The 26,595-nt window shown below is 39.2% G+C and overlaps 1 protein-coding gene across 4 annotated transcripts in view; it reads left to right on the forward strand.

The window, feature by feature from the left end:
• COL18A1 (collagen type XVIII alpha 1 chain) overlaps positions 1-26,595 on the forward strand; it is a 202,385-nt gene that overhangs the window by 152,531 nt on the left and 23,259 nt on the right. For all 4 annotated transcript variants that reach the window (XM_072985478.2, XM_078383561.1, XM_072985477.2 and 1 more), the window contains 22 exons: positions 2,214-2,358; positions 2,971-3,080; positions 4,353-4,379; positions 5,822-6,037; positions 7,033-7,059; positions 10,962-11,024; positions 11,183-11,269; positions 12,783-12,836; positions 13,050-13,208; positions 14,817-14,879; positions 15,037-15,081; positions 16,100-16,231; positions 17,692-17,763; positions 18,613-18,639; positions 19,261-19,305; positions 19,703-19,765; positions 20,625-20,660; positions 21,241-21,321; positions 22,462-22,491; positions 23,610-23,636; positions 25,275-25,337; positions 26,208-26,282. In XM_072985478.2, coding sequence (XP_072841579.2) covers positions 2,214-2,358; positions 2,971-3,080; positions 4,353-4,379; positions 5,822-6,037; positions 7,033-7,059; positions 10,962-11,024; positions 11,183-11,269; positions 12,783-12,836; positions 13,050-13,208; positions 14,817-14,879; positions 15,037-15,081; positions 16,100-16,231; positions 17,692-17,763; positions 18,613-18,639; positions 19,261-19,305; positions 19,703-19,765; positions 20,625-20,660; positions 21,241-21,321; positions 22,462-22,491; positions 23,610-23,636; positions 25,275-25,337; positions 26,208-26,282 — 1,647 coding nt within the window. The remainder of the gene's footprint in view (positions 1-2,213; positions 2,359-2,970; positions 3,081-4,352; positions 4,380-5,821; positions 6,038-7,032; positions 7,060-10,961; positions 11,025-11,182; positions 11,270-12,782; positions 12,837-13,049; positions 13,209-14,816; positions 14,880-15,036; positions 15,082-16,099; positions 16,232-17,691; positions 17,764-18,612; positions 18,640-19,260; positions 19,306-19,702; positions 19,766-20,624; positions 20,661-21,240; positions 21,322-22,461; positions 22,492-23,609; positions 23,637-25,274; positions 25,338-26,207; positions 26,283-26,595) is intronic.

Raw genomic sequence — 26,595 nt, forward strand, 5'->3', positions numbered from 1 at the left:
AGGAGAACAAACCTATCCATTTTGAAGGAAATCAACCCTGATCCTGAAGCTGAGGCTCCAGTACTTTGGCCATCTCATGAGAAGAGAAGACTCCCTGGAAAAGATCCTGATGTTGGGAAAGTGTGAAGGCAGGAGGAGAAGGGGACGACAGAGGATGAGATGGTTGGACAGTGTCACTGAAGTGACCAACATGAATTTGACCAAACTCTGGGAGGCAGTGGAAGACAGGAGGGCCTGGCCTTCTCTGGTCCATGGGTTCACGAAGAGTCAGACACGACTAAATGACTAAACAACAACAACAATCTGCAAATAGCAAAAACACCCCAAACACACACCCTGTTTTAGTGCAGTAAAAATAGAGCCACAGGCTGCTCCTTCAGGCAAGAATAAGGTTAGTCAACTAGTAATGGGGTAGCCAAGAAGTCTTTAAGCACTGGCTAGCTGGCAATGTTGTTCTTGCCTGCATCTGTGTGTTGGTCAGCTACACTGGCTTTGCGACTCTGCTGCCTTTCTTTCTCTGCAGGGCTTACTTGTTCAGCAGGTGACTGGATAGTGGTGGCAGCCACTGGTGTTGTTGGCATCAACAGCAGCAGCAGGGGCCTTCTCTGCTGTCAGAGAGGCTGCCACTGCTGTCGCTGCTACCACTTCATACCTCATGGACATTAAAAATGGAAGTTTAGCATTAACTGCAGCAGACTTCTCATTATTTATTTAATCAGTTTGTTTGACAAACATTCATCAGTCTTTTGGTTCATAAAGTTGACATGGGAGCAAGAGGAAAATGAGAATGAACCTTGTGTTCTGTTGCTCCACAAAAGGCTTTCCTCTGCATTGCAGAAGGAATACGCTGGGCAAATTCAGAAACAAGATCATGTACTAGAGGATAATCTCACTTCTGCAACATGTGAAAGTACTTTTCCAACAGTTTCTTCTAAAACATTTGTAGTAGTCTTATAAAACAAGCGTTGTGATCAGATATGTCTGATGGAGGTTATTGCATGCATTAGTTTCTGGTTAACAAGAAAATGTCTGACAGCGAAACTTTGCAAATATTTTTTTTCAAACCGCAGGTAGTTAACAAGGTGAGATGTCAAACTCAAGGATAGTCTAGCTTGTTAACAAACCACTATTTGCAGAATTTAGAGTGAGCAATGAGTCCCTTGTACATTGATATCTCCTTTCCTTGCATATGAATTTGAGGCTTATAAATAAGATAACCAAGTAATCAACCTGTTTGTTGTTTTTGCTGAATTGGGCCAGTAGCAATGTGATATCACAAATAGAGTCTTTTAATATTGGATCTGTGATATTTACAGATGAACTATCTTTAACCATTTTGCTTTGAGTGATGACTTTAAAGAGTATTTTATTCAATTTGAAAGAGAAAATATTTTATAAAAGGTTTTTTCCATTTTTCACAAATTATTTTGTCAATTTCAGGTCTATGAAATAAGCAACCATGGGAAGGATTCTAAGTCTCTCTCTCTGTGTTTATACATGCACATACAAATGCGCGTGCGCACGCGCGCGCGCGCACACACACACACACACACAATGTATACAGTTGTGCATGGGCAGAGATGTTGTTTTCTTGTGTTGGCAATCAGTATTGCAATTCTGAACATACAGTCTTTAAAATGATGCAGAGCTGCTGTTTTTAAGAGTGTAGTAGGTGCCTTAATGCCACAGAGTGAATTGTGAAAGACTTACTTATTGTTAGATGAAAAGGGCCGGATCCAGACTGAGCTAGTCACACTTAAGCCCATTGAAATGAATGATGCCTCTGTTAGTCATCACCAGATTCTCTTGGGTGATTGCTTCCTTGTGACCATGCTGATTCACACTTGAGAAACTGACTGGTGTCTTCTTCAGTGCTAATCAATTGTGTACGGGGACAGGTAATACAGAAAAAGATGTGTGATCCATGTCTGCACACGTACATGCATGTTTCAGTATGTGTGTAGTTATGCATGTATGAAAGAGACATGGGGAAGGTGGAGTCTCTGTCTCATCACTTCTGCCACACACTTCACTGGCATGTAGTCCTCCAGGCCAGTATCTGCTGCTACACAGGAGAAAATACATCATCTGCCATAAAATGTGACTGAGTCTGTCTGAATCTAACCCAAGAAGTCATAGGGCTGCAGAACGTGCCTTGGGTGATGTCCTGCAGAGTAAGGAAAAGTTCACTCCAGTGCTCTTGCCTTGGCCAGGTGACTCCAGTGATCTCAAGCCTGCCACAACCTCCACCTGTCACGTCTCCTCCCACTGCCAAAAAGCCCACACAACCAGAAGAGAAAATCCTTTTGCAAACTGAGCTAACTGAACAAAAAGAGAGGTTGCCATCTGCTTCAGGAGGTAAGACTAGATATCCCCCCCCCCAAGATTGATAACCATCCTGTTTTAAAAAAGAAAAAGAAAAAAATATATAGTTGTAGATCTGACTGTTCTCTCTGGAATGTGGTACAGAAGGTGGGGAAGGAGAAATCTTTGAATGTCGTGTATCCTTCATAAAAGCAAAAATAGTTGAATTTTTCATAAGAAAGATTCTCAGTTTTATATTGGGATAATACCTTTACCAGACCAATTCAGGGGTCACAAATATGTGCAAGCTATTGTAAGCCTGACAACTTTTCGTCAAAGAAGTTGTTACAAAAACCTGTGGTGGGATATGTGGACTTCAGTCCCTGAGGGCCCGTCCTTCCAGCAATGGCTTCTGTTGACTTTTTACCAGGTACATCACTCAGTGGTCTACAACTTCACTAATATGACAATTACATTTTCACTGTGTTTCTCCCCAGGATGGAGACTGTTTGGAGTAACAGCTAGATTTTAGAATCTGACATTTACTGTTTTTGTTGAATCTGGACACAAAGCCTTTGGTTTTTATCCTCCTGTTTTGCAACAATGCCCTCTTTTTTGTTTTTTTTATTCTCAGAACAAAGACTTATTTTTTTCTTTCCACTATAGTTGGAATCAAAGGTGAGAAAGGGGACGCTGGGGAAAAAGGCGAACGTGGCCTTAAAGGAGAGCCTGGACTTAGTGGGGTCTTGCCATCTCTTGATGCCAAAGGTGAAAAGGTAAAATGATTATCCTTAGCTCCTTACGTATATGTTTTTACTCAAAGGTGACAACGTTGTGAGAGTGCTTACATGCAGAATTAAACAGGGACATCAGCTGTTGTGTGCTTTCCATCACTGAACTACACTTCTACAATGGCCTCTTTTCACTTCCCTCCTTGAGTCTTGCCTCATCCCAGAAGTTCTTCTGCCAGCATGAAGAAAATGGTGACTTTCTCCAGTGAAGTGAAGCTCACAAAAGCCAGTCATTTGAAAAGAGAGCTCAGTAGTGTCTACTGTAATGATTCTTCTGTAATTCTTGAGGTGTGTGGTGGGGAGAGAATACCAACAAAAAAGATTAAAAGCATTTAAAAGCGGTACAAGTGTTCAGCCCTGAAAAGTGTGGACAGGGAATCATTTCTTGCCATCACACTTCTTTAAGGTGGTCCTATTATGTCATGTTTTATGCTGAATACATTAATTTGGAGCATCAGTTGCAAGTGGTAGGACAATTTTTGTGTTGCATTTCTGAGAGTAGGATAGAAGGCCTGTTAAATAGTGGAACATGTTAGGAAACATATGTATAAGTGTGTGAGATCAAGAATAAGGGTAGCTTCTTATGAAATTCAGAATAATATTTTTCCGTGTTGAGGTAGCAAGAGGCTACCAACAGCTAAAGACTTCTTTTAGCTATATTCACGAAGGCTTTCACGGCCGGGATCTAATGGTTGTTCTGGGTTTTTCGGGCTCTTTGGCCGTGTTCTGAAGGTTGTCCTTCCTGACGTTTCGCCAGTCTCTGTGGCCGGCATCTTCAGAGGACAGCAACCTGTGCTCTCAGAGAGCCACAGAGACTGGCGAAACGTCAGGAAGAACAACCTTCAGAACACAGCCAAAGAGCCCGAAAAACCCAGAACAACCACTTCTTTTAGCTGTTGGACAGAACTGAAGTTTATGAGGTGAGACTTGAGTTCTTTGTCCACAATAAATACATTCATTCATTCATCCTTTAACACAGTTGAGACCAACTTGTGGTCCTCCAGAGGTTGTTACAATATAGCTCACGTCTTCCTTTGCCATGCCTGCTAGGGCTAATAGGAATTGTTCGGCTACATTTAGACAACCATAAGTTGCCCACTTTGGATTTAAAACATGATTTGTGAGCTCCTTTTCTTTGCTCCCAAAGTAGCTTATCAGTGTCAGAGTATATGTTTCCAAGTGCAAGTGATGAAACCTCATTTTTCTGGGCTGATTATAGCTGTACCGTATTGAAATGTTTTGCTTTTTGCTTTGCAGGGAGAAAAAGGAGAGTTGGGTGTTAAGGTGAGCATGGCTCTTATATTGCTTGACTCTAGTTCAAAGGACTGTGACAGTGTCTTCTGATAGCTTTCTAGATTGAACCAGTTGTGGGGGGGGGCATTTTTGCACCCTCAGAGCCAACATGGACTCTACTGTTTCCAAAATGTATTTTTAAAGTATTTTTTCCCAAAATCACAAATGACCAGATGTTCATTTTCAGATTTGAAAAACAAGCAGCACAAAAGCCCCCCTCGATTTAAAAGCAAGATTTTTGTTGCCAAAGGAAGCCTCTAGTAATGGAAACTCCTATTCTGAACCAAAAAATATTTTGGATGAGGGTGCCCAGAAGGATGTGGGGACCTGGGATCCCCAGACCATGTTCCCTGTCCTTGCTATATATGAGCAGTAAACACATTCTTCAAGTACAAATGTGGATGTATATGAAAAGGCATCATCCTTACATAACAGGGCCAAGCATCAGAAGTCTTGAAAGAATCCCTAGCTTTACAGAAATATAAAAAACACTTTTAAGAGAAAAGCACTGAGTGGATGGACAATAAGGACAGAGCATGAGTGGTGGCCACTGACTGCTGGCTGTCAAGAAGATGGAAAACTGGGTGTGGGGTTGGAGATGGAATAGGAAGATGCTCTGGGTGGCTGGGGCTCTGAGTAGGAATACTCCACACAGCAGCATTGCCCTTGAATTTCAGACACCATATAAATCAGGCCTTAAGTGGGAAACATACTGTAAATAATACTAGGTGTTGAGTTTAGTTCCAGGCTTAAGTGTCCAACCTAAGTTTTTAGAATGCTGAAGAGAACTCAGAATAGTGAACCACTTACTCTTAACTGTGACTGCAGATGTTTAAATATGGCCTCTAATTTGGGTCTCCCTTTGGCTATTCTGGATTTTCCTTTGCTTGGTTTCAGAAATGTCGAAGAACAGGTGTACATACATCCTCTGGTTCCTTCCCTCTGTCCTCCTTGGTCCTATCTCTCAGCAGAGGAGTGACAGAAAATGTTAGGCTAGAGAAGCATCGCCCTAGTTGACCCCATGTAGGTAGCAAAGGCCTGGTACTGGGCACCTGTCAGATATTGATGTCAGAGTTAGTTGCTGCTTTCGAAACAATATGTGCCCCTTTTGTCCATGGAAGAGAAGAACTGTAAGCACTGTTGTGGGTGTGGACGTCTGAAACTGTTTCTAGCAATATGACTAATGCTCCAAAGACCTCTCCATCCTTAGGACCAGTGTCAACCTTTCCTTAACAGCACTTTCAAAGGGGACAGGGATTTAAGTATGGAATAAGGGGTGAGAAAAAAAGTATACATAGTTAACTCTAAAGTGATATATAAGAGAGAAAAGCAGTAATGCTCTCATAGGAAAGAGAACCCATAAAGAGAGTCTAACTGATGCCCACCTCTAGCCTTTGTAAGCAGAAATGACTTATTTTTTTCTGTACCTCTAGGGAAATGCAGGCTTTGGCTATCCAGGCTCTAAAGGACAGAAAGGTGAACCTGGTGCTAAAGGGTCTCCAGGCCCTGCTGGACCCCCTGGACCCCCAGGGACAGTTGTGAAGCGCCCTGATGGCTCAGTGGTAGAACAGGTTGCTGGGCAACCAGGACCCACGGGCCCTCCAGGGCCACCTGGGAAAGATGGCTTGCCTGGAAAGGATGGAGAGCCGGTGAGTAAACTTTTCACATAGTAGCTGATTTGTTGGGCTAGGTTCAGCATGTGTGGTAGTTGGAAAGGTTTGCCTTTTATGCCCAGTGAACAAAAGGGAGGTGATTAGATTCACAAACAGATGCATATAGGTTATGTTCTTGAGATCTTCTGTGTAAGCTGCCAGCCCTTTTAGATGTCAGAGGAATCTTTGTGTTGTATGTTGACTTCAAAGCTTGGAAATGTTACTTTTTGGGGGCCATAGCTCCCTAACCAGCACTGCATTGGGGATTATGGAGATTGTAGTCCAAAATATAACTTCATCCAGTAATGATAGATTGTACAATTACTTGTCTGGTAAAAATGATATTTTTTTAGTTACTGCACTATTAGCAATGGCTCTAAACATAAAAAAACATTGAATCTTGATATTATAACACTGTCTGAAGCAGTGCTGTCAGCTTCCTTTGGAGCTCACAGACATGTCAGAGCTTCAGGTGCTACATTTTTCATGGGAGTTTCAGAATGTAAAATGTGTAATTTATGATAATAATGAAATCATTTCCCTATTTGTTGGTAAAAAGGCATAGTTGTTTCAATATTGGAAAGGATTGGAACAAAGGAGAAGTGATTTCTCAGCACATAATAATCATTATTGATTTTCTATGTAATTTTTTTTCATCTTCTCTTGTTCTTTGCACTTTACATACTTGTTCCTTGAGTTCTCTCTTATTTGTCTCTTTGTGAATACTGAGTTCCTCTTTGATTAGTGCTCCTGCTTTTTAACTTTTTTACTTTCTTGTGAAGTTGGCTGAAGTAACTCCATCCCCTTTCCCAATCCTATAACTGTGCTCTTTGCCCAGTCTTCCTTTATGTCGAACCCATTTTCAGCATAGAGATTAGACATAGAGATTGAACTGTGGAAAATTAGCAAGCGAAGCAAGCCTATGATGTAAAAGTGTGAACAAATCTGGTTTTGTTTTGTTTTTGCTAAACTATGCTTTTAATTTTTGTTAGGGAGATCCTGGTGAAGATGGTAAACCAGTAAGTTGTACAGTTTGAATGTCACCTTTTTCAGATAAATACTTCATGTTTAATTGATATGTTGTTGTTGTTGTTGTTGTTGTTGTTGTTGTTGTTGTTGTTGTTGTTATGTATTGTCAAGTCACTTCAGACTTATGGTGATTCTGTGAATGAGTGATCTCCAAAATGTCCTGTCCTCAATAGCTCTAATCAGCTATTGTAAACTCAAGCCTGTGGGTTTCTTTAGGGAATCAATCCATCTTGTATTTGATCTTCCGCTTTTCCTGCTGCCCTGAACTTTTCCCAGCATTATTGGCCCTTCCAGTGAATCTTGACTTCTCATGATGTGCCAGAAGTGTGGCAGCCTTAGTTTATGTGACCACATTTTTTTTTAAATCAATGAGTTCTGGCATTATATTCACCAAAAACATTTCTGGTTTATAAGCTGTTTTCTGTTGTATAATTTCTTGTGTAATATCTTTTATCTTGAGAAAAACATTTTCTTTCAAGTTTACTGGTTTAATCCATCTACTGTATAGTTCTCATTCCACATTCAAGTTCAATCGTCTACATTTATATTATAACCAAAATTTTGTGCCCATTTAATCATCACTGCTTTCACCATTTCATCCTCTAAATTATAGTCTAACAAAAAAGTATAGATTTTTTGTATAATCTTACAACTATCATAAATCCATAACTCATCCACCTGCACCTTCCCCTCATAAAAACCCATTATTTTGTCTTTTTTAAACCTTGATACTACTGTAATTATAACATTGCCCACCAGTCCATCTGTAGACCCATTTCCTTTAGCTCCTGTATATTTTTTTAATTATTGCTCTTTAGTTAAGAGATATTTATACGTGTATATCCATTCTTTCAAAATTTAAGAAGGTTGAGTAAAAGCTTCCAAAGGTGCTACATGTAACAGATTTTTTATACATTTGCCCCTGACATTTTTGCTGAACCTGGTGTAGTGCTTTCCTTACAATATGATCAGAAAAAAGGTGTTTGTTCTTTGCCCTTCCCATACCATATGTACGTATGCATGCCATTCTAATCTCAGATCATCTCCTTTCAATTTTAAAAGTCTTTGGTCCTCCAAATTAATCAATTTCTTTCTCCAGTTTAAAGCACAGGCTTTATAATATAGTAGACAATTTGGTAAGCCCATTCTTCCTCTTTCTTTTAAGTCCTGTAAAGCTTTGAGGTTTATTGTCGTTTTTTTAGCTTTCCATATAAACTTAGAGAACAGAGCATCTGTGTCATAAAAATATTTATAATTTAACTGTCTTGGCAAATTTTGAAACAGGAACAAAAGCTTTGGTAAAATGTTCATCTTTACTGTAGCAATTCTACCCAACAATGAAAACTGCAGTTTACCCCAAGTTTCCAAATTGTCATGTATTTCTTTACGTATTGGAAGATATATATATAAAACAAGCACCCTGGTGAAAGTTAATTATCTTCCAATACTTAAAGAAATACATGAAAATTTGGAAACTTTTTTTTGGTCGCTTTTTCTTGTGTCATTTTTTTGGTCAAAAATTTGTTTTTTTCATAATTCAGTTTAAGTCCTGATACTGCACCGAAATTTTCAATTGTGGATATTAATTCTCTAATCAATTCCTATGGGTTTTCTAGCAATAATACCAAATTGTCAGTATAAGCTTGTAATTTATATTCGTCTCCTTTTATTCTCAACCCCCTGGTTCTGGAATTTTACCTTATTTGTCTGTTTAGTATTTCTAATGTCAAGATGAAAAGTAAAGGTGATAAGGGGCACCCTTGTCTTGTGCCTTGTTGAATTTGTATCTCTTTGGAAATTTGGCTGTTAATCTTCACTCTCGCTTTTTGTTGTGAATAAATTGATTCCACCTGCTGAAAAAAGCTTCCTTGAAGGCCCATCATCTTTAATTGGTTCAACATAAAGTTCCAATTCACATTATCAAAGGCTTTCTCTGCATCTAAAAAGATCAACATGTTTTTCTGGATGGACTTCATAGTACTCCAGTATTGTCTACTACTGTTCTTATATTTGCCACCAGTTTCTGTTTGGGTACAAAGCCAGTCTGGTCTTTATGTATCATTAGAGTTAAGACCTTTTTCAACCTGTTAGCTAAAATCAAGGCAAAAATCTTATAACCCACATTTAAGAGAGAAATTGGTCTGTAGTTGTTAATTTGATTCCTTTCCGTTCCTGTTTTATGTATTAGAGATATATAGGCTTCTTTCCATGATTCAGGAACTTTTCCACCTATCTCAATAGCTTCTAACAATTTTTTGAAATGTGGCATCAGTTCTTCCTGGAAAATTTTATAGCATTCTGCTGGCAATCTGTCTGGTCTGGGGGTCTTACTGTTTTTCTGAATAATTTCATTCATTGCTATAGTGTTATTTAAATTTTTAAACTGCTGTTCCGATAATTTCCAAGGGAGGGTTCCTTCTAAGAATCTTTCTTGTTGTTGCAAAGGTATTTCTTTTTTCTTCTACAAATTATCATAAAATTTCCTAGCTATTTTTTTTACCACCCCATAGTGCTAGAGCACTCTCTGTGTGGTTTATAACATAATTATGCAAGGAATAATTATTCCTGCATAATAAATTATTCCTCCAAATAAGTTGGGTACTTGTTTTACCAACTTTGGAATAATGGAAGGTAGAGTCAACCTTCAGCTGTGTGGACTTTAAATTCATTGGGAATGTTGTTTAAACTATATTTAGCAGTCTGGTTCTTTTTCAGCTTTACTGTAATGCTGGGTATTAATAATAATAATAATAATAATAATAATAATAATAATTTATTGTCATTGTAAGTATATACACAGTATATCATACAACGAAATTCACAGACACCCAGAGACCAGTTTAACAGTTTAACAGTTCATGATCAGTATCACAATCTGCTCCTAGTCTTGTCTTGGCAGCTTCTCCATCTCCTAATTACATAGTCATTTTGATTTCTCTATTGACCATCTGGTGATATCCATATGTACAGGTTGCTTGAAACACCTATTTGCAATAAACAGATTGCTGACTTCTTGCTTTTTTCTGTCCCCTAGGCCAAATTTTCCAACATCATTTGGTTCTGCCTTGTTTCCTGCTTTTGCATTCCATGCACCTATGATTATAAGCATGTCTAGTTTTGGTTTGTGATTAATTTCCTTCTGAATGCTTGAATAAAAGTTGTCAGTTTAATCTTCTTCAGCATCTGTAGTTGGATCATAGACCTGAATGATGGTTATGTTGATAGGTTTTCCATACAGTCCGACTAATATGTTGAAACTGAGGCTGTCCTACTTTGGTCACATCATGAGAAGACAAGATTCTCTGGGGGAAAAAAAACAGCAACGCTGGGCAAGGTTGAAGGCAGCAGGAAAAGAGGAAGACCAGATATGAGATGAATGACTTGATGACAAGAAAGGGCTCACAACATAAGAAGTGTAGTTAGAAGTGGGGAAACAAAATTAGTCAAACCAAAATAGCAAACAATTAAAATATTTTAGAATATAATTTATTAATACTTTATAAACTTCATTCTCAGGCAAATCTTCAATGGTATTTTCTCACCATTATTTGTTTGGGAATAATAGATATAACCTAAACATTGTAATTGCAATTTCAACCAATATGTCTGTTGTGTGTAGAATTTGTCAGCAGTTGCTTAGTTTTTATCACATCCAGACTCAGGGATATATAATCTTGGGACAGAAGGTCTTGATGGGAAGTTCTGGATGTAGTCTTCCTCTTTCTTATGAATGTTTGCTCACCAAATATGCACTTGTATGCTTGTGCACACATATGTACTTATGTATCTCTGTGTTTCAGTGTATCAGCAAAAGTTATGACTCCTTCTGTATGGTTGCTGGAAATACCCAGGCCTGTTCTTGCTGCTTGCTTACTTACTTCATTTCATGCAGGGTGATGTTGGGCCACAAGGATTTCCAGGGACCCCGGGTGAGCCTGGACAGAAAGGTGAAAAGGTATGAGCTGTTGGATCACATCTGAGCTATTTGATTTATTTCCATTGAAATCTAAAATTCAGTAGAGAGTAACGTTTTTGAGCAGCATTTTCAGTTTTTACTGCTCTTCAAGTATGTTGTGAGTGTTTTCAGCATTGTCACCTTCTCTCTGCATTTAGGGTGACCCTGGCATTGGTGTAAGAGGTCCCCCTGGACTACCAGGACCACCTGGGAAACCTGGATTCAGTTCTAAATTGGACAAGTTGGTGAGTTGGAAGTGTATTCCTGATGCCACTGCCCCCTCCCCTGCGTCACTGTTAGATAATTCTGAAATATTGTTCCAGCAGTGAAGAAGTCTGCAGAATTATTCTCTTTCACTTACGTGTCTCTGTTTCTGGATCTTTTCTCATTTTGGTATCAGGTAAAGGGCTTAATTGGTTTTTGCGTTAGTAATCCTGATGTCTTGTATCACCTTTGGTGTGAGGATAGGCTGAAAAACTAGGTGTCAATATCACAATAAATGCTAAGTAGTTTGATGAGAAGACATTTGTGGCTTTTCATGAGAGTACAATGCACCAACTCTCTCTCTCTCTCTCTCTCTCTCTCTCTCTCTCTCTCTCTCTCTGTGTGTGTGTTTGTGTGTGTGTGTGTGTGTGTGTATGAGAGAGGGGGGGTCCTTAGGAGCCCTAACTCCTATACTTCTTTCCCCAATAATAATAATAATAATAATAATAATAATAATAATAATAATAATAATAATAATAATAATAATAATAATAATAATAATAATAATAATAATAATAATAATAATAATTTATTGTCGTTGTAAGTATATACACATACAACGAAATTCACAGACACCCAGAGACCAGACACATGCACACACATAAAATTCCCCAAACACTCCCCACCCACTAAAAGTCCCCCACTAAAAATACAAATATCTACACCGCAGGCCAAGTAACACAGTCCAACTAATTATTCACTACTGGTGGTCTTTAAGCTCATTATTAATTGCAATTATAGCGCTGGGATAAAAACTATTGAGAAAACGTGTGGTCCAAGTCTTAATTGTTCTGTATCTTCTGCCAGATGGTAACAGTTCAAAAAAGTTATAAGCAGGATGGGAAGAGTCTCTCAGGATGCTGTGTGATTTCTTTAGACAGCGGGATGTGAAGATGTCATCCAGGGTTGGTAGCTGGAGCCCGATGATATTCTGGGCAATTTTAATGGTTCTCTGTAGAGCTTTTTTGTCCGCTACAGAGCTACTCCCAAACCATGCCAGAATGCCATAGGTTAGGACACTCTCAATGGTGCTACGATAGTATGACAGAAGTAAATGCTGCGATAAATTTAACTTGCCAAGCATTCTCAGGAAATACAGCCTCTTCTGTGCCTTCTTCATTAGCATGTTGGCATTTATAGTCCATGAGAGGTCCTCTGAGATGTAAGTACCCAGAAATTTAAAACTACCAACTCTCTCCACTTCCTCGCCGTTTATGTACAGTGGTAAATGTACATTTCTCTTCCTCCTAAAATCAATTATGAGTTCTTTAGTTTTTTTGATGTTAAGTGTGAGATGATTTTCTTTACACCAAAGTATCAACCTTTGTACTTCCTTTCTATAAGCAGACTCATTGTTCTTATTTATGAGCCCCACCACTGTCGTATCATCCGCAAATTTAATAATTGCATTGGTGTTATACAGTGGGGTGCAATCATGTGTGTACATATTTAACCTTGAGCTGCTTGACTATTTTAGATCTCTTTTTCTTACAGACATTTATTGATATGGAAGGCTCTGGCTTTGGAGGTGATTTGGAGAACCTACGAGTATGTACCTAATCTGTGTGAGCAATTTAACTAATGCTGCATTCACTGGGCTTCTTCATGGGTGATGGGTTCTAGCAAGCTCATTGGAAGTTAACTTCCAAACAACACATGGCAAATAAATGGCTGTTTACAGCTCAGTAGTAGAATCTTCAGATTACTCTCATTGGGTGATGTCTGAGCAACTTGAATCAATAACTGTTTGTTGCATTTCAGGGCCCAAGAGGACCACCAGGCCCCCCAGGACCTCCTGGTGTACCCGGCTTGCCAGGACAACCTGGAAGATTTGGGACGAATGGTACAGATCTACCTGCGCCACCTGGCCTCCCTGGAGTGCCAGGCAGAGATGGTAGCCCAGGATTGCCAGGGCCTCCTGTAAGTTGAAGGGGATTTGGAGAGAGTTCACTAAGGATGTATCATACGAGCTTGTCTTCACATGTTTCTTCCATTGTAGTTACAGTAAAATTAAATTGAAGTGCTATTTCACATTGCTTTGTTGACTCCTTTGAGATTTCTTGCATTTCTACACCAAAGAGCTTGCAATTATAAGCAAAGAGATTGTTGAACTTTATGAACACTGTTTGTGATGACCAAGATAGTTGTATTGTAGTTATATTTATGATAGCTGTATTTATGAAAATAAAACTAAACCAATATCCATAGGTGGCCGTATGCTTATTATTTGTTTGTTGTTAATGTCCTGTCAAGTCAGGACTGACTAACAGTGACCCTAATACAGTAGTGTTTTCAGGGTAAGTGGGATATTTAAGGAGTGCTTTTATTAGTTCTACACCGCAAGTGAGTTTGCATGGCTGAGAGCAGATTCAAACTCAGGCTTCCTGAGTCCTAGTCTGTCACATTATCTGTTCACTACATCACCCAGTGTCCATTATACCACACTGGGTATTAAGTGCTTATTATCATGATCAATAAAAATTCCACAAAAGCATGCAAGTTTTTGAGTTCTCCAATACTCTTTGTCAGTCTAGGTTATATTCTTTAAAAAATAGAGGTGAGAGGAAGAAGCAGGAAAGTCTATAAATATTTGACCATGTGTTGTCCCCATGGGATCTAAAGGGGAAATCAGCTTGTGGAAGGATGTTTTCATAGCATTTTTTAGCTAGGCTTTTTCTAGATAATGTGAAAAGGAAAACTAATTCAGTTAATGCAGATAGGAAATTCAGGCTTCTATTCTTCTGCATTGGATGTAGGTTACACACATCCGAAAACATCGTCGTCATCTAGTCGTTTAGTCGTGTCCGACATGCTATTGATTTATCCCCAGGGACCAAAGCAATATCCTAAATGTGCGTGCAAGCTAAAATATTGTATATGTTGTGTTTTTGAGCTAGAATATCCCACAGATCTGGCAGACAAAAGGTCCAATTCAGAACTAGTAGTAAAACTAGTAGTTTGCATAAATCAGGTCAAAATTTTCCTTTACACGCCTAAAGATGTAATAGAAGCCGAGCTGGGAGGGACTGGTGTTTGGAATAAGCTGTCCCAGGGTGCTTTGCCTCAACAGCCCTCATCAGTACAGTTGCAAACAGCATGCCCCTTGATGAGCAAACATACATTTGGAGCACCATTAGGGGAAAAGTTATTCAGGAGTGTAGAGAACAGCTAAAAAAGAGGCATAAGTGCATATGGAGACTCCTCTACTGCAGCCTTCACTGTTGTTTTCCATTCCTGAGCGCTTTTTCTCTCTGTGGTTTTCACTGATGGATTACCCCTTCATTGCTTTTTTCTGTAAATCCTTTCCAGTCAGGTGTTACTCCAAGGACATTTTAGTCCTGCATGGCAAATAGGCTTTGAGGAGCATTTTACAATCATCGGTACCGGCATTTCTAAAAGCTTTGTTGCAATATGGGGATGAGATTGAGAAGGAGAGGCGCTGGGGTTTTCACCATCTGTGTTCAATGGGTGCAAACTAGTTTTCTGGAAACTTTTAAAAATGCTTTATAGGTTTATTTATTTTTTCAGGGCCCTCCTGGTCTTCCAGGAAGAGATGGGATTGCTGGACAGCCTGGAGAGAAAGGAGAAAATGTATGTATCTCTCTTCTCTGCAAGTTCCTTTTACGGAGTTGGAATATCAACACAGTAGCAAGCCCATGAGGGAGACACTGAGAAACTAAGCTTCTTCTGGTCAGCTTCTCAAAACTCAGTATTAAAAATTCACTTATTTTACCTTTCCTGTTTTTAGGGAGAACCAGGTGAACTCGGCCTCCCAGGAGCACCTGGACCTAAGGTAAAACAGCTCACTTCTGGATTAGGATGAATTGACAGCTTAGAACCCAGTAGACATATCCGTTAAATGAAACTAGTTTGTTGTTCTCTGTGAACTCAGCTGATTGATTTTACTTTCTTCAGTCTTCATATTCTGTGACAGAAATGCAAGATTTTGAGCACATTCTTAAAGCTAGCATTTGTTGTTTGCCTTCTGGACTGTAGCAGATGTTTCCCTCATATCCCCAACAAATCCTCTTGCTTACATAAGAACTTTAACTGTACAAAGACTACCAGTTTGGGCCATCAGTAAAAATCTGTATGTGAATGCATAGGGTCATATTAGTTATTTTTAGCAAAAGCAATATTAGCACTTTAAAAATTAGCAAGTTTAATTTGGCATAAATTTTCATGGATTTTAACTCATTTCTTTAGATTCCAGCCCATGATTTAGGTTTTTAGCCTCCTTCCTTAAAGTGATATAAAAAAGTGCGCTGAAGTCCATGAAAGCTGATGACCAGTGGAACTTCTTGTGCCACTACATTAGTTTTTTTTTTTTTTACCGTGAGCAATTTTTCTCATGGACACAAGTTTTCTGAACAGGTCAGTTTGACAACCTTCAGACTTAACAGGATGAGTCTGAGGGATTTCTCCTATTCTGTGCAAGTTTGCATGCCTCCTGCATTGCAGTGCTACACATTGCTCTCAATGCAATACCTATGAATTGCTTACTACAACCAGTGAAAGCATAATGCAACAAAATGCAGAAAATCAGCATATATATTTCTGGCATGTGTTTAAACAGTTGTGTTTAATGGATGTGATTTGAGGCAGGAAGCTGTTGAAGAATTTTGTTCTGTGTTTATGAGGAATTGTTTTTCTTACTGGGGGTGCACTGTTCAGCTTCCTGCCTTTGTGCGTATGTGCAGGTGTGCATATGTTCATTTATGGTATGCTGAAATATTTAACCCTGCTTGAGTTGGAAAGCTCTATGAGTAGAGCTTTGTTCCATTCAGACATTCTTTCTTATTTCCTTCCAGGGCAATAAAGGAGAATCAGGGCTAGTGGGACCACCTGGCGAACCTGGCCTGGCAGGGCTTCCTGGGCCCATGGGCCCCCGAGGATTGCCTGGCCCTCCTGGCCCCCCAGGTCCAGGTTTGGGAGCTGGATTTGTGAGTACTGGTTTGAAATAATGTCTGAATTAATATAAGATCCCAAAGGACAAAAGCTGAGGCATGAGTACATTTATTCCACATGTTATTCCATTGCTCCTGCTGCTGCTTGGTGATGATGGCAAGGCCACTGGAATGTGTCTTAATGAGTGTTCTCTTGTTTCACGTCAGTGGGTTAGTGAGAGGCAGTCTGATGATGGAAGGATTTCAGGACAATGTGAGGACCATGCACGTATTCTTGGAGGTGGTGGTTTAAGGCATGAAAGGGGAACAAGGAGGAAGGGAAAAAGCAACCTACAGATGTCTTAAGGGTGACTACTACTACTACTACTACTACTACTACTACTACTACTACTACTACTACTACTACTACTACTACTACTTCTTCTTCTTCTTCTTCTTCTTCTTCTTTTTCTTCTTCTTCTTCTTCTTCAATAAAGTAAATATCCCTAAGAGGGATATGTTGGCATATGACGGGAGAAGGGAAAACAAGGCTATAGAGGGTTTTGCAGGAAAGGTGAATTTGTGCTGGAGCAAAATTACTCACATAATCTCTGTAAACATATACATTAATATATATAAAAAAAGAAGAAATGGGGACAAACACCATTTTTTAAAAACTGGGAATGATAGTATATGCCCCAACTAAAATAGTTCACATGAGCATTCTCACCATTGAACATACATGGGCCTGCTCTTCATATAAGCAGTTACAAAGGTCTCCTTGAACTGTAAAGAAAAAAAAAATAAACTGTAGAGAAAAGAAGACTCTGTTCTACCTCATCTAAACTGAGGTATGCTGACCCCCTTCCCTTTCAATTTCTGTGCAATTTACCTACCCCACAAGCTAATTAAATCACCACTAGCCATTACATTGGGAATGGGCAACTTTGCTATCATGTCAGGATCTTAAACTATAAGAAAGAGGCTTAAATCCTGTTGCTTGATGGTAGTTAGCTGCAGCTGGAGTGGACCCAATGATTCAATGGGTATTTGCTAAGTCAACTCCTCTGTAAGTTCAATTGATATAATGAGACTACTCTGTTCGCAATTTACAATACTAAGCAAAAGATTTCTGCCAGTAATAATTTAAGATTTTGTCTAGCGAACTGTCATGCAACCACAATTCTCCTTTTCCAGATGTTAGCAGTGAATTGCAAGTTTAATTAAAGAAAAAGGAGTCAAGGAGAGGAAGAAAATGAGGTTCATACCCATTGAACCATAATTTACTAAGCCAGGAATTGTGCATCCAAACTGGTCCCCGGTCAAGCTTGTCAGTCTACTTGCATTCATTCATTCATTCATTCATTCATTCATTCATTCATTCATTCATTCATTCATTCATTCATTCATTCATTCATTTCCTTAACATATTCATAGGCCTTGGGAAGTGCCTTGCAAAAAGGCATGATAAAAGATGTGTACCTGTAAACTAACTGGCACTATCTGTTACTACTTAGGATGACATGGAGGGCTCAGGACTGCCATTTGTTTCTGCTCTTCCTGGAGCACGTGGACCACCAGGACCCCAGGTTACTACTCGTTTTTCCACTTAGCATTTTCTTTCTCTAGGACCATTGCACTTATATGCACAAATCTGGAATAAAAGATTATTAAATAATATAATGTTCTTTATTTCTTGGTGAACATGAATGGAACTGGGCAACAGATTGTGCACAGGCTGAAGGTTGTAATCCCTTCAGAGTTGTGTTACAAAGAGATCATGTGTTATTGTTAGCAATAGATGGACACAATCTAAAGAACACTGAGCGCACTTGAAATCATCCTCTGGCCCTTAAGGTTGCAAGAACGAATCTTCAACTGAGCAATGGGAAGCTTCCCCTTTAAATCGCCCTTGCCTTTGGGGGAGAAGGGAGACCAAAAAAAGGTCCCATTTGTTTTTAATGGTTGCTAAATGATGCAGCAACTTAGAGATCCTTCGACAGCACTTTTGAAAAACTCTTCAAAGCATTGCTCCATACTTTAGCAACAATTTAAAAGAAATACAAACAGTCACCCCTACCCTGCCCTCCAAAAGGGAGTTCTGCCAAAGTTTTCAATTAAGCAGCTTCTCCAGAGGGACAGCCTTAGTGGTCTTGAGATATCTTTCACTTGGATGTGGGCGCAAGGATCCACTAGATCCAACCTTAAGCAACCCAATTTAGCCCAATCCTGCTCACTCCAATTTGGCCTTCTAGCCAAGCCCTGTGGTATTTTATGATCTGATTAGTACAGCCTGCTTGCACTGTAACACCAAACCCTGCCACAGGACTCTTGTTAATTAATGCTAAATACACATAGCTATAAAGATAGGCTTCAGAAGAACATATTCTCATACATCTTGTCAAATCTGGGCAATTAATTCCTTTTTTTTCTTATAGGGTCCACCAGGACTTCCAGGATTGAAGGTAAGTAATTATTTCAATTTTGTGTTTAAGTGGTAGGTTCATAGTAGGCAGTGTTGCATGGGCTATTTTCAAAATATGCACCCTTGTCCAATATGACCTTTATATAGTTTCCAATACTCTTTTTTGTTGTTGTTCAACCCATTGTCCTAACAGAAATCAGAATAATTTCCTTTAATACTCCAGGTTTTATTTCACTATACATGGTGAAAAGTAGATAGTGGTAGGTGCAGATGCTAGTCAAACTGGTCTAGTGCAGTGAGTAGTGGTATTGCCACTTTGCTTCAAAGTGCTCATGGCACTGCGTTGTTGTGGTTTGGGATGATATAAATATGTCATACAAACTTTGGTGTGAGTCAAATATGGGTGGAGAAGACTTGTCACAGGGCAAATATTAATCTGCTGCAACGCTAAACTCAGATCTGTATGCAGAAACAAAACCACAAATCTGATAGGATGGATGCAGATAGGTTTCTTTACCACTAAAAGGCAGGCTTGTGTGAATCACCTGAACTCCTTATGGGAAGGTGCAAATGAAAAAGACGGACAGAAAAATTAGGAAGTAGATACTTTCGATGCCTGGTAAAAATTGCCCTTATATGACCAATTGTTGTTCACTTTCAGGGAGACCCTGGTGAGGTTGGTTTTCCAGGTTTGCCAGGACAGAAGGTACGTCTTTGTCATACAGTCTAAGAAGCACTGACTGGAATCCTCTGTTGACGTAAAACAGTTGGTGTAAATCTCAGTGGCAAAGTGCTACAGGTTAAGAAGTCAATAATAGGCATTTGCTCCTGTGTACCAAGTTATGTGGCACGGAGCACAACAGTAAATACCTATGCTAACATTGTAATTCCACCATTGAGATGTACAATGATTGTGTTGCACCAGTATAAAAATGTCATAGAATTCCAGCTACTGAGAACGTTTGTCTCCATTTCAATGAATCCTCTTACTGGATGTTTTATTCTTTTGTTGTTGAAAGTCTTATAGTAGGAATTGGATTGGATTACGGGTTGGCCTCTGTGATGAAGGTTCGTTTTTAACTACATTATTATTTTATTTACAGGGAGAGCCTGGTTTGCAAGGTCAGGATGGACATGCTGGAATAAAGGGTTCCCCAGGACCACAAGTGAGCATGAATTTCAGTGACCCTTCAGTGTGTCTAATTTTAAAAAAATCTCTAGTTAATAAAAATATTTCCATCAAGGGAATCTGGCCATTGGAATTGGAAAATTAAGATGATAGTAGCAATAATTTTTTTAAAAGCATATGTGTACAAACAAAGCAAAATGTGCTGTTTATATACTGCCCCAAACTGCATGGAACACTCTCTGGGCAGTTTACAATTTAAATATGCAAGTTATGCATTACCCAACCCCCTGCAGGCTGGGTTCTCAGTTTGCCAACCTTGGAAGGATGAAAGGCTGAGTCAACCATGAGCTGACTATCTGAGCCTGTCAGGATTGAACTCAAGTTGTGAGCAGAGTCTTGACTGCACTATTGCAGTTTAAACACTGCACCATGAGGTGCATATGTGTAAGAATTACTGAACAAAGCAGAAAAGCAGTATTCCACTTCTGTATATTTTGACTCCAGAACAGTGTCCCTATATAGACAAATAGGCAGTGTTGCTTCCCTCATCTGCTAATGATTATACACTTCAAATATTTATGCTCATCATTGTTGCAGTACAGCTTTCACCTCACAAATATTAATTGCATCCGTCCATGAGAGAGATCACTGTTCTTTTTTGTTGTTGTTGTTGTTTTTCATATGAGGAACAGATTGTATGATGGTAACTTACCCAAAGCCACCCAGTGAGTTAGTGACTGAACTGGGAGTTCAACCCAGATTTGCTGAATCCCAGTCCAGGCCTCCATTTGTTGGACCACACGGGATGTCGTTGACACCTTGCATTGCTAGACACAGTCCACCATTGTGTGGAGTGGTCTTGTTCCCTAGAAATCTGCTTATGTTTCTCATTTCAGGGGCCAAAGGGTGACAGAGGAAATCCAGGGCCTAGAGTAAGTCCTGCTATGAATCTGAGCATAAATAACTAAATTTCTGTTTCTGTCTGACTCTCTGTATCTGAATATGTGCGCGAGAGTGTCTGATTATAATGTTGGGTTTCATGGAAGTGCAAGTAGTTGGGTTTTAAGATAATATTCAAAACATCAGGACAGTACATTGCTGTGCAAATAATGTGATTTGACTTGCCTTCCTAACTCCACTCCTTCCAAAACAACTGCATCAGTTTCCATTGTTCTAGCTACCTGTCTAGACCATTCCCAGTGAGACAAGAAGTTTCAGGGTGCCACAGCGTCTTATAGGAAATCTGAGAGAACTGTTGCAGGGGAGGAAGATAGACTGCTACTGTTAAAATGTCTGCTTGTTGTGGTGCTTGATTGCTTCACCGAATAGTAGCAATTTATGTAGACTTTTAATCTAAACATGAAAGAATTTGGGTATGGTTGGAAACCCAGAATCTTCTGTTTGATGCAAAAAAAAAAAAAATTCTCAGTGACACAGGGATCCTATTTGTGCACTCCAGAAGGTTCAGAAGAGAAACAACTGAAATGTTTAGTTGCTCTTTTTCTTTTTCAGGGTGAACCAGGTCGAGATGGAATTGGACTGCCAGGTCCTCCTGGCCCTCCAGGACAAATCACCTACTTGTCCAGCAATGATGTAAGGAGATCATTTTCTTTTCTTCCACACTCTCCTTCTTCTAGAATCATGTTATCTTCTCAAGGTGTTCAAGAGAAACTTGCACAACCACCTGGCAGATATCCTTTGATTTGGTCCTGCATTGAGCAAGGCATTAGACCCCTTCCAGCTTTATGATTCTGTGAGTTATCAGAGCCACTCTTCCAAATATGACTTTAGTATTAGAGCCTATCTGATCTATGGACTTAAACATTCAATACATGCTCAGCATCTCTTACATAACAGCTAGTCTGTTTGGTATACTCTTTTCTTTGAGAATGTAAATATTTTTGCTGGATATTTGTCCACTCAGTCCTTCATTCTCTGTCTGAATCCCAGACACCAGCAGACCGAGGTGGTGTGTAAGAAATTGGACTGTGTACTATGATTTTCTTTCTTCCAACCTGTGTCTGAGTCCTTCCCTATTCCCTGAAGTCTTAGACTACAACTCTCAGTATCCCAATCAAAAGGATGAGGTTGATGGGAGCTGTAGTCTAACATATCTAAGGACAGCAAGTAGGGAAGGTTATCCTAATCTAGCAGAATACGAGCAAAGACCTTAGTGCTTATTACTTCACTAAAGATTAATTTGTAATTTCATGTCATTTTCCAGTTTAGTACCTGCCATGAAAATATTAACATTCTGAAATTTACTGACAGATGGTTTGCAGTTTCCTTTCTGCTGAAAACAATGTTTATAGGAAATGCTGGAAGTACTTCTCAAAATAATGTTCATTGTTGGCATAGGTGGCCTCTATGGTGTTCTAAGAGGGAATATTGATTTTAATTGTATGAATTTATATATTAGAAGTTTCCTTTTTTTAAAAAAAAACTTTAGTTTTAAATTGAGAGAATTTTCAGAAGGTTGAAGTAAAAATTTGAATTCAGTTCCAGTATGTGAGTGTAACAGCCATTCTTATTGATTTAACAATATGAGTAGTAATGTTAAAGATTTGACAAAGAGACAGATTAGATTATATTGCTAAACTTGATAAATGATTTGGAGTCGTTGGCCAGAACTGTGTGGTGCTTACTTGAACTTTCCACATCCACTGCCGAAGAATCAAAATGTTCAATTTTGTTAGAAGTTCATTTTTAATGTATGGTTTTTAATGTTTTTAGGAAAACTTGCCTGCTCTTCCAGGCCCTGAAGTAAGTAAAATGTAGTCTCTTTTCTAGTGTTCACTTCCTCCTGACGTCTTGAAACAGATACCTATTAATATAAATAAATACAGAGCATAGACATGATTGCATAGAAGTGGTTGTAACAAAACTAATGAATCTTGCAATAGAAACTCCTCTATTGAACCCTGCAAAAGTCAGCCAGACTGTTGAAACTATTAGTCATTGCATACCAATAGGTCAAGAAGCCATGATAGATCAAAGGTAGGAATGGTTACATGAGCCTCCCAGTTTTTTTTCCTAGTGCTTAATTTGACCCAATCTGTTAGGGCTGGGCTTGAAACCTATTTTCAATGTCAAAGTTGGGTATATGGCAACCTACAGATATGCATGTTCAGGAAGAAGGAGCTCAAGTCTTGATTATCCAAAGAGTAACTCTTAATTTTAACAGGCTGGGCATAAGCTTCAAAGAAAGAACCACTTCAGTGAATCTAGTGAACCTTCAGAACACGGCCAAAGAGCCCGAAAAACCCACAACTACAAAGAACCACTGGTTGGGTGAAGCTATCTAAGAGTGATGTGTGTTTTGCCCTGGTACATGGTTACGTGGAAGCATATAATAGATGCATCAAGGGTGGAAGATGTTTGGCCTTCCAAATATTGTTGTATTCCAGCTCCCATCAGCCCCAGCCTGCATGAAGAAGGGTCATGTGCACTGAGAGCTGGAGATTAACAACAGCCTAGTCCCTCCAAAAGGCATGAATGAGAGATTTTATTCTTCCAGTTCTAAACATTTTATTGTTTAAACGCTGCATCTTTTGAAAAGCTGTTAGTATTTCTGGCAAGACAGCAGAGCTCTACTAGATCAGACTAAAGACCCATCTACTGCCCTGTAACCCCAGGGGTCTGTCATAAAGTCCAGCTGCTCATATTCCTTAGTGACTGGCACAAAGAAGAAATGGCTTGCCACTTGTGGGTACATATGGCCCTCACCTGAATTTTTATCTTTTCCACTTGAAACAAAATAGTGTGCACTCTTTGAACAAACCTCAATAATCCAGAGTCTTGGCAATGAATTTGATGTGCATGTTGTTTTTGGAGGACATTTCCCGTAAATAAGATCTTACACTTAAGTTTTCTTTTTGCAGGGCAAACCGGGGCATGCTGGTTTCCCGGTAAGTAGTTGTTTTCTTCATCATTGCCAGTCATAATGACTTCACAATGCTTATATTGTGAGATTTCACTGCTGCATCTTTTTTTGCAGCTTACTGGAGCATAACAGTGGGTAAAGTTAAGAGAATAAATTTTCTGTTAGCTTCCTTTTTCTATTAGCACATATCTGCCTTGTGCCAGGAAGGAAATTTTTGCATGTATTTTCCTTGTGTATACCTCTTTTGTGTCAAAAAGATATTTAAGTTACCGTTGCATCAGATATTTCAGTTAGCATTGCTAATAAGTCCATAAAACTTACCGGATCCCTCCCCCCACAAATACCTTACTATCCCAAGGGTTTATATATGTATCTATGTAATAATGATATATATCATAGCCAGTTTAAGTCTTGGCACCATGACAGTTGAATGTGCTTCTCTTCTAAGGGCTTCAAGGAGCCTTTTAAGCTGTTGCATCTTGTTTTTATTTGTTTTCTTGCTGCTGTTTGGAGGGCGGGGGCAAGTTGGTCAGGGAATGAAACAAACAGCAAGTGGAACGTGTGTTGTTTGGAGAGTGCAAAGCTATTCTCCTTCTCTTTTCCTGATTAATACAAGAAGGGAACGCCAGAGACCAGGTGTGCAGGATGGCTTGACCTCTTCTGCTTCTCTTGCATCCTTTGCATTCTCAGAGCCAAAACCTTCAAGACTTTTTCAGAGCAGACAGATTTGTCCAGTGTTTTTTCTCTGGCCGTTTTGCCATCCCACAAGATCTTTCTAAAAAGCCTTGCTTGTTCCTGCTGTTTAAAAGTTATATCGATATATAATTCAGTGTAACTTGTAAACAGCAGAATAATAACTGTGATGACAATAAAAATCACAATAATAACAAGAAGGATAACAATAACAAAGATTTTAAAAACCCATCCATACATTTACACCAGAGAGAAAGCACATACAGACCACAGGCAGCTTCCTCCCATATACCTTAAATAGGGGGGTGGCCACAGCTTCCTACCTGAGTCACAAGCCACCCGTGATGTAGACTGGTTGTTATATAGATTAAGAGAACCAAATTCTTTTTAAAATTCCACTGAGTATTTTAAAAATAAATACACCTGATTCATTTCAAAGCAAAGTTTCACCAGCTTCCCCCACGTGTGAATCCCTGAATGTAGAAAGATGACTAATTCAAGGTGGGTGAAATGCTTACACAGACAAAGGCAGATGTGTAGACTGATAAAATCCAAAATCCATATTAGGGGAATACTGTTACCAGAATTACTGAAAACAGGAAAGGGGAAGGCACCTATCTTCACCTTTTAGTTGCCTAAGAAATGTATTGGTCTAATGTGGAGTTTGAATTTGCTTTGCAAATCGTTAGATCAAATTAATGACATCAAAGGAAAGGAAGACCTTCCCTGTTAGTAAGCAGTCTTATACCCACTTTGATTTTATATAGTTCCCATCAGCCCCAACCATCATGGTAGCCAGGGACTGTTTGTGAGAGTTGTAGTCCAGAACATCTAGAAGGTACAAAGGTTCCTTATCTCTATAGCAAAAATTCTGAAAAAAGAGATTGGATCCTTACTGAACTGAAAAGGCTTGGGGGTGAGGTGGAGCCTTCGTATCATCAGGTGTATTCCTCCATGGCTTCATCCACAGGGCCCAACAGGACCAAAAGGTGAGACAGGATCCCCAGGTATTCAAGGCTCTCCTGGACCAAAGGTAAGACAATAAAACATGTTGTCTGTAATCCTTTTAGCTGTTGTATTAATTGACACAACAAGCTGCTCCTAACTTGTTTCAAGTTCTCTTCCCATTTTATCAAAATGACTTTTTCTTTTGATAAGCAATGGGTACAATTTCTGCACAGAATGAGCCTTGTGTGCAGATAGTCCCATGTTGTATCCTTTGTTGAAGTTAATAGAAAAGGTTATAAAATAGGACTATAGTTTTCAGATATTATATTATATGGCTTACGTGAATCATCCTGCTGCCTTTGAATATACGTCTGCACATACAGGTACAATGTGTGTTCCTAGTTAGTGATCAAAAGCAGCTGTTTCTGTCTTAATCATGTTGGCCAATAGATGTGGCATGCTAGAGTCACCAATGTCATCTGTATGTACGAACATGCATATAGAAGTGGTTGGAATAAGTAGCATAATTCTCTGAACTGCTTCTTAGCCTTTGCAGTTAAATCCACCCCATCAAAAACCTTCAGAATATTTGATTGAGTTTTCAATCAAGAGTAGCTTTAGCTAAAGAATTTCATGTTTGGGTTGTGCTGCTAATAACCAGTGTACATATTGGATATAAAAAGTAAAGGTGAGTTAGAGATGGCACACAACTAGTTGCTTATTTCCTTGAATGCTTTTAGGATCAGACAGGATTTAACATGTCCTGTGCAACAATATGAGGCAGAATTACAAGTAGCTCCATAAAGGAATCCAGCTCAGTTTGTCACAGCATCACCAGTATAGTTTGTGCTAGATAGGTGTTTATAAAAATGGGACATTACTGCTCTGAAAGATTAGTTAAATGAGTGTGAAATTTCCATTTTGATAAGGAATTTGTTTTTCGTCTCCTGAACAGGGTGAGAAGGGAGAGCCAGGAGTTATAATTGGTCCTGATGGAACAATCATAGCAGCAGATGCCAAAGGACAAAAGGTAAGAGTAAGCTGCTTTTGCTCTGATTCCAAAAAAAAATTCATTCTGGTATCTGGTTCTCCTCTTTTGTAATAAGAAGCTGGAGGATTTTCTTTTCCTGCATAGTGTAAGCTAAATACAAAACCTCTTTTAAAGACAATGAGGGTCTTTAAAAGAGGTTCTGATCCAGCTGTGCTTCTGCAGTGAAGTATCGTTTTCTCCTTGGGTGTTCTGAGACTGATTGCCACTTAGTTATTGGATATGTGCCTTCCATGTAGCAATAACCACTTACTAGGGGAATCCTCCAAATGTTGCAAGAGTTCACTGCACTCCC

The sequence above is a fragment of the Pogona vitticeps genome, chromosome 1 (genome assembly GCF_051106095.1).
Source record: "Pogona vitticeps strain Pit_001003342236 chromosome 1, PviZW2.1, whole genome shotgun sequence".
Taxonomy (NCBI): Eukaryota; Metazoa; Chordata; class Lepidosauria; order Squamata; family Agamidae; genus Pogona; species Pogona vitticeps.